Source organism: Phocoena phocoena, chromosome 3 (assembly GCF_963924675.1).
Source record: "Phocoena phocoena chromosome 3, mPhoPho1.1, whole genome shotgun sequence".
In the NCBI taxonomy this organism is placed as follows: Eukaryota; Metazoa; Chordata; class Mammalia; order Artiodactyla; family Phocoenidae; genus Phocoena; species Phocoena phocoena.
This window is the reverse complement of record NC_089221.1, coordinates 173,028,745-173,036,915: the sequence shown is the minus strand read 5'-3', so window position 1 is coordinate 173,036,915 and position 8,171 is coordinate 173,028,745. Positions and strand designations below refer to the sequence as shown.

Below are 8,171 nucleotides of genomic sequence, written 5' to 3'. Positions count from 1 at the left end.
ATGACGGCACTCAGACTGCTGGGCCTGCTGGCCGGCCTCCTGGCGACCTCCAGGACTGGTGAGTGCCTGCCCCAGGCCAGACGTCCCCATCCATGCAGGGGTCCAGCTGCAGGGGACAGGCTCTGGTGGGAGGGACCAGCGGGCATCAGCCCCTGCTTCCCTGGACTCAAGGCTCAGGGAGGGAAAGCGACCTGGCCCAGGCCGCACAGCCAGGCTGGCCCTGACCAGCCCTGGGAGGGTGGGCCCCTGTCCTTTTAGGGAACAGGGGGGCGGGAGGCCGGGGTCTCCCCAGGGATCGGGCTGAAACCGGGGGAGCTGCAATGCACCCTCTCCCCAGGCTCGGCCCCCCTGGCGGACATCGTGGGTGGCAGGAAGGCCCGGCGGCAGGAATTCCCATTCCTGGCTTCCATTCAGACCCAAGGGCGGCACTTCTGCGGGGGCGCCCTGATCCACCCCGGCTTCATCCTGACAGCCGCCAGCTGCTTCCAAAGCCGGTGAGGAGGGAGCCACAGGGTGGGGAGGGGGACTCGGAGAGGGAGAGAGCTCGGGGGATTCCTGGGGGAGCGGTGCCTGGTAGGTGAGAAGGAGAGGGTCTTGGCGAGGGGGAGGGGTCTTAGGAAGGGTTGAGGGGCTTGGAGAGGGAAATGGGGGGACCCAGGATAGAAAGGGGGCCGAGGAGGGTCTCGATCTGGAAACAGAGGGGAGATACAGGGCTGCAGAAGGAAGGAAGGAGGCTTGACCATCACTGCTGTCCTTCCTTTGGCTCCCGGGCTGTGGTTCAGCGGGCTGGTAATTCCCTGCCTTATTTGCAAACCTGCTCCCCGTCAATGCCCGGGCCCTGGGGTGGGTGTGGAAGGTTAGGGACTTCCCCACAAGCCCCCAGGACTGCCCCAGCCTGGTGTCTGCCCCCACCTGCCCTTAGCAACACCAGGACTGCCACTGTGGTGCTGGGGGCCTACAACCTGAGGCGGCGGGAGAGGTCCCGGCAGACCTTCTCCATCAAGAGCATCAGTGAGAATGGCTACGACCCCCAAGAGAACCTGAATGATGTGCTGCTGCTGCAGGTGGGGAGAGGGGTGGGGGGGCTGACGATGGCCTGGGGGGCTCAGGAGGGACGAGCCACGTGTACGGAGCCTGTGGTTCAATCGTACAGCCAAGTGCACAATCCATTTCGCTATCCTCTGGATCCTGGACACGGTAGCTGGGCCAACTTACCCTCCCACCAGCAGAATTTAAAAGTGCCCATTTCTCTACATCATTACCGACACTGCATAATATGATTTTTAAAAATTTTCTGTCAGTTGTGACGGGGGATGGTGCCTTGTTTTATCTGCATTTCCTGGGCAAGTTCTTCACCTTCAGGGTCTCTCAACCACCTTTGCGGTAAGAACGATTGATTCCTTCTCTGGAGGAACCAGAGGCCCAGCGAGGTAAAGTCACTTGGCCAGGACCCAAACCACTTTACAGACCAAAACTCATGTAGCTGCCGCCCTGGCTCCCAGCTGGGCCCCCGTGAGGCTCTGGTCCCCAGCTCCGCCCTCTCCTGACTCAGTTTCCCTCCCCAGCTGGACCGTCAGGCCAACCTCACCAGCAGCACCGTGGCAGTGGTACCACTGCCCCCACAGAATGCCACGGTGGATGCTGGCACCAACTGTCAGGTCGCAGGCTGGGGCGCCCGACATCATAGAGGGCGTCTCTCCCAAGTCCCAAGGGTCGTGAACGTCACCGTGACCCCGTCGGACCAGTGTCGCCCCAACAATGTGTGCACCGGCGTCCTTACCCGCCGGGGCGGCATCTGCCAGGTACGGGCTGGGCGTGAGCTGGGGTGGGCTCCACGTGGTGGGAAAAGCAAGGACAAGTGCCAAGCTCTGGGCTGGGGGCTGGAAACATGACAGGGAACAGGACAGGGTAGGGTCTGCCCGTTTGGAGCCAGGGGCTCCCAGACCTTGTGGGTGGGGAAGTCAGGTGTCAAGACAAGGGCGTGCACGGGACAGGCCCAGCCCCGGGCAGCAGGGAGTTCCTGGGGGCATGTGAGACCTGAGTTGCAGGTAGGAGTTAACCCAGCAAAGTTGAGGGAAAAGCGTGCAGGCAGCTGGACGGCGCGTGCCAAGGGCCAGGGGCGGGGACAGGATTTGTGGGTGGCGTGAGCAGTGGTTCTGGGTGGGAGCAGAGTAGGGGGGCTGGGCCTGGGATGCCCTGACTCTCCTGCCGCCCTGCAGGGGGACGGGGGCACCCCCCTCGTCTGCAACGGCCTGGCGCATGGCGTGGCCTCCTGGTCCCGGGGGCCCTGCGGCAGTGGCCCCGACTTCTTCGCCCGCGTGGCACTCTTCAGAGACTGGATCGACTCGGTTATAAACCAGCCAGTCGGATATGCGCCAGCCTGACGGTCCCCCAGCCCAGCCGGTGGGGGGCGCGTGAGCCGCCACGGAGCCAGCCCCCCACGCCTCTGTCCCATCCCGCAGCCCCACCCTGGCCCGCGCAGTCGTGACTCTAATAAAGGATCTGTTCCCGTCCTGTCCACGGTACCTGACTTCTGCTTTGCGGGGGCGGGAAGGGGCTGGGGGCCGAGCGCAGGGACATCTTCCGGCAAGAGTGGCATCCACCCCAGGGGCCTCCACTCACGGAATCCGCTCACAGCCCTGAGGACCAGGGACTCTTGTTATCTCCACCTGACGGAGGTGGTGCCAAGGCTCAGAGAGGTTGGGTGACTACCCTGAGGCCACACAGCCAGAGTGGGCTCTGAACCCACATCTATGAGATTCCAGACCCCCTTAACCGTCTCTCATTTTGGTCGAGAATACAGTCACCCATAGTATCTGCAGGGGCTTGGCTCCAGGACACCGGTGGATACCCAAACCCGCGGATGCTCAAGTCCCTTATATCAAACGCCGTAATATTTGCAAGTAACCTACGCACATCCTTCAGTGCACTTAAAATCATCTCTAGATGACTTAAAATACCTAATAAAATGTAAATGCTGTGTAAATATAGTCGCCTGCCTACAGCAAATTCAAGTTTCGCTTTTTAGAACTTTCTGGAAAATTTTTTCCCACTTTTTTTTTTTTTTTGCGGTACGCGGGCCTCTCACTGTTGTGGCCTCTCCCGTTGCGGAGCACAGGCTCCGGACGCGCAGCCTCAGCGCCCATAGGTCTAGCCGCTCCGCGGCATGTGGGATCTTCCCGGACCAGGGCACGAGCCCGTGTCCCCTGCATTGGCAGGCAGACTCTCAACCACTGCGCCACCAGGGAAGCCCTTCCCAAATATTTCTGATCTGCGGTTGGTTGAATCCGAGAAACTGGCTTTAGACTACTTGCCACTTGAATCGGTTAAAGAGCCTTATGTGAAAGAAACTAAAATATAAATGTTAAATAATAAATATAATTTTATAGGGACTTCCCCGGAGGTCCAGGAGTTAAGACCCCACGCTTCCACTGCAAGGGGCACGGGTTGGATCCCTAGTTGGGGAAATAAGATCCCCCATGCCCCACAGTGCGGCCAAACTATATATATATGTATTTATATATTTATACAAATGATATATAAAACATGACAAACATAATCGTATAAATAACATACAAAACATAATAAAAATAATGATATATAAAACATAATACACAGGGGCTTCCCTGGTGGCTCGGTGGTTGAGAGTCCGCCTGCCGATGCAGGGGACACGGGTTCATGCCCCGGTCCGGGAAGATCCCACGTGCCGCGGAGCGGCTGGGCCGGTGAGCCATGGCCGCTGAGCCTGCGCGTCCGGGGCCTGCGCTCCGCAACGGGAGAGGCCACAACGGTGAGACGCCCGCGTACCGCAAAAAAAAAAAAAAAAAAAAAAAAAAAAATATATATATATATACTTAATAACTCATAATAAAATATAACAAATCCATTGTGTAAATATTGTACATTAATATTTATAATATATTTATCTTATATATTTATAATATAATACATATAATGTGCACCTAAAATCAGTAAGGAAAAAAATTAGAGCCCAGTAGTAAAAAAGTGGGTCACAGATGTAAACAGTTCACAGCAAAGAAACACAGAAGGCTCTTGACGATGTGGAAACACTGCCCCTCACCCAGTGCGTGAGAAATGCCTGCTGGCCTTCTGGGAGGTGGGCTTTTCACCCAGGGGGGTGATCACGAAGCCTGCCGTCTGTGGTGTCTCGTCTGGGGTGGGGGGGACGGGGTGGCAGGGACGGGTCGGGCATCCGAACCAGGTGCCGCCCTGCGGGCTGCCCACGTGTCACCTTGCACAGACGGGGACAGGTCCTGCCACGTGGCTCGAGGGAAAGAGGCTGCAAAGGATCCAGTGTTCCGGGCTGGCGGTGGGGAGACCACAGAAGGCCGGGGCGGGCGGGTAGCACACAGCTGTGGAAGGGGCTCAGACCAGCCGGTGTCGGGGCCAAAATGGAGATGCCCAGCTCTGCCCTTCTCCTGGAGGCACTGATGATGCCCCAACACGCAGGGGAGGGGAGGGTCTCGAAGGGGCGGCGCTGTGCCCCGAGCCGGGTGGTGTTGGGGTCTGTGCGGTCCCGAGCCCCCTGCCCTGACCGCGCGCCCTCCACCCCCTCACTGCCCCAGAAGCCTCCAGCGATGGCCCACACTCACCGGCCACCAAGGTTAGTTGTGTTGCCATTAAGCCGTTTTACAGATGGGGAGCCCGAGGCCCAGGGAGCTCCTATCACCACTGGCGTTGCTGACGCTTATTGGGCACCAGCTGTGTGCCAGGCCTTCACCCCATCCTACAGGCCTGGTCTGTGGGACCTGGGTCTGTTTATTTGTTTTTCATAATTTATTGCAGTGAAATTCACATAACATAAAATTCACTCTTTTAAAGGGAACAATTCAGTGGTTTTTAGTGTATTTCACTAGGTTGTGCAACCCTCACCGCTGTCCATCACCCCCAAAAGAAGCTCCGTCCCCATCGGCAGTCACCTCTCCTCCCCCTCCCCCAGCCCCTGACAACCACTAGCCACTAACTCTCTGTGTCTGTGGATTGGCCTGTTCTGGACGTTTCCCATCAGTGGAATCACACCCTGTGTGTCCTTCCGTGTCTGGCTTCTCTCACTGAGCATCGTGTCCTCAGGGTCCATCCACGCTGTAGTGAGTGTCAGTGCTTCACACTTTTTCACGGCTGAGTGATATTCCCGGGTGTGGAGGGATGTATATCCATCGTCCGTCGATGGTCTCTGGGTTGGTTCCACCCTGGCTAATGTGAATCACGTCGCTGTGGACACTTGTGTACATGTTTTGTTTGAACATCGATTTTCAATGCTATGGATTTGTACCCAGGAGTGGAATTGGGGGTTCAGAATGGGCCCTGCTTTATAGAAGGGGAAACTGAGGCCCAGAGAGGAATGTCAGCGGCTCAGGAGCCCAGAATGGTCCCAGGGGTCCCGCCTGCTGATTGTTCAGATGGGGAAACTGAGGCCCTAGGGTATTGGGGTCCAAGAGCGTATGGTCTCAGCTTGGAGCCCCCAACACTGGCCCCCTCAAGAAAGGAGTGTTTTTCCTTTTTCAGGAGAGAAGAGGAAAAAGAGGCAGAGACACAGAGGCTGAGCCTCTCCCGCCCTCCTTCCCTCGATCCTGGGTGGGTCGGCTCGGGTCCGCTTGCCCCCTCACCCCGCCCCAGCCCGCGTTCCCGGTGAGGCCGTTGCCTGTTGCACCAGCCACAGTTGGAGCGGGAAGGGGCCGAGGCCACAGCTTCCAGCCCCACTTCCCCTCCACCTGCCGGCCCGACCCCCAGGGCTCCCGGTGGCCCCAGCTCCCCACCCAGTCCCATGCCTTCCCAAGCCTCTGCCTTCAGGCAGCCCCCCAGCCCTGCACTCACCTGCCTGCCCCCACCCCAGGCCTGGAGCAGAGAGGAGGACCCCGGGCCATCCCCCTGTCTTGTCTGATGCTGTGACTCCCCTCCCCCCCCATCCCCCACCCCACCCACCGGGAGGCTCCCTGGGGAGTGAGAGCTTCCGGCCAGGACCCCGTGGGCAGTTACCTAGCAAGGTTTTGTGTGTGTGTGTTTCTTTTTCTTTTTCAGTTAAAGCTTTATCGAAATGTACTTCTCCTACCACACAACCCACCAACTTAACAATTCAGCGGCGTTTAGTACAGTCACAGGGTTGTGCAACCACCACCTCTAATTCCAGAACATTCTCACCACCCTGCAAAGAAGCCCTGTCCCCATGAGCACTCACCCTCATGCTCTCCCCCAGCCCCCGACAACCAGGAACGCTCTGCCTGTTCTGGACGTTTCCCATCGGTGGAATCACACCCTGTGTGTCCTTCTGTGTCTGGCTTCTCTCACTGAGCATCGTGTCCTCAGGGTCTGTCCACGCTGTAGCGAGTGTCAGTGTCTCTCTCCTTTTCAGGGCTGAGTGATGCTCCCCTGTGTGTATCCCCTTTCATCAAGCTCTTAACTGTATTAGGGAAGTCAGCCCATGAGGTGGGGTTGTTCTCATGACTCCCCATCATTAACAGATGGGGAAACCGAGGCCCAGAGAGGTGGCGTTTCTAGCCCAGAATCACAAAGCACAGCAGAATGTGAACCGAGGCGAGGGACTCCGGACCCCGGGGTGTACCCGCCCCGCGTCTGCCCCCAGAAGAGCCTGGATCTGAGAGAGGCACGTGCTGACCCGGCCCAGCCGCCGAGAGGACGGGCTGAGACGGGGAGAAGCACAGCAGAAAAAGGAAGGGAGTGGTGGGGTGGCAGCGACAGGGCTGGCACCTGTGCTCACCTCACCTCATTGCACGCCCACACACTTCTATACTCTAACTTATCCAATCCTCCTGCTGTCGCCCTGGGGGAGGGACTATTACTACGATCACCCCATTGTACACGTGGGGAAGCCGAGGCACCAAGCAGCCTGCCCCGCTGGACCGGACAGTGCCAGTCCGAAGAGATGTTCTTGTCAAACGAGAAAAACCAGTTCTGAAAGCAAAAGGCACAGCAGCCCCGGGTTTCTGTGGAGACACGTCAGGGCCACACCCAGGGCTGCGGAGTCCCAGACGCCCGGCGGCCTTTCCCGAGTGACTGGGCTGATGTGTGACTTAAAAACACTTCGGCAATACAGATGGCCAACAGGCACATGAAAAGATCACTAGTGATTAGAGAAGAGGAAATCAAAAATACAATGAGGTGTGAATTCTGACCTCACACGGGTCAGAATGGCCACCATCAAAAAGTCTACAAATTAACAAATGCTGGAGAGGGTGTGGAGAAAAGGGAACCCTCTTACACTGTTGGTGGGAATGTAAGTTGGTGCAGCCATTAAGGAAAACAGTACGGAGGTTCCTCAAAAAACTAAAAATAGAGTTGCCATATGACCCAGCAATCCCACTCCTGGGCATATACCCCGACAAAAGTATAATTTGAAAAGATACATGCACCCTTATATTCATAACAGCAATAGCCAAGACATGGAAACAACCTAAATGTCCATCGACAGAGGAATGGATAAAGAAGATGTGGTCCATATATACAATGGAATACGACTCAGCCATAAAGAAGAAATGAAATAATGCCATTTGCAGCAACATGGATGAACTTAGATATGATCATACTAAGTGAAGTAAGTCAGAAAGAGAAAGACAGATATCATATGATATCACTTATATGTGGAATCTCAAATATGACACAAATGAACTTATCTTCGAAACAGAAACAGACTCGTGGACACAGAGAACAGAGTTATGGTTGCCAAGGGGGAGAGGGGTGGGGGAGGGATGGACTGGGAGTTTGTGGTTAGCAGATGCAAACTGTTATATATAGGATGCAGAGACAACAAGGTCCTACTGTAGAGCACAGGGAACTATATTCACTATCCTGTGATAAACCATAATGGAAAAGAATATGGAAAAGAATATAAAAAATAAATTAAATAATTTGAAAAAAAGAGCCTGGGGGGGGGAAAGAAAAGAATATATATATATATGTATAACTGAGTCACCTTGCCGTTTAGTAGAAATTAACACAACATTGTAAATCAACTCTACTTCAATAAAATTTAAAAGATAAAAAATAAAAACGCATCGGCAGAGGGGCAGCCACCCGCAGGGCGGGAAGCAGTGAGGCACGCAGGCTGCTCCAGGAGTCCTTTGTGGGCAAAACTCAGAGCAGGTGTTTCTGCCTCAGAGACGTTCGTTCATTCCAAAGGGGAAAGTGTGACTCGG

At 55.8% G+C, this 8,171-nt stretch overlaps 1 protein-coding gene across 1 annotated transcript; it reads left to right on the top strand.

Moving 5' to 3' along the window:
* On the top strand, positions 1–2,384 carry AZU1 (azurocidin 1). Its single transcript, XM_065873880.1, has 5 exons — positions 1–58; positions 338–494; positions 923–1,064; positions 1,566–1,802; positions 2,220–2,384. The coding sequence occupies exons 1-5, from the start codon at positions 1–3 to the stop codon at positions 2,382–2,384; spliced, it is 759 nt and encodes a 252-aa protein (XP_065729952.1).
* The last annotated feature ends 5,787 nt before the right edge of the window (positions 2,385–8,171 follow it).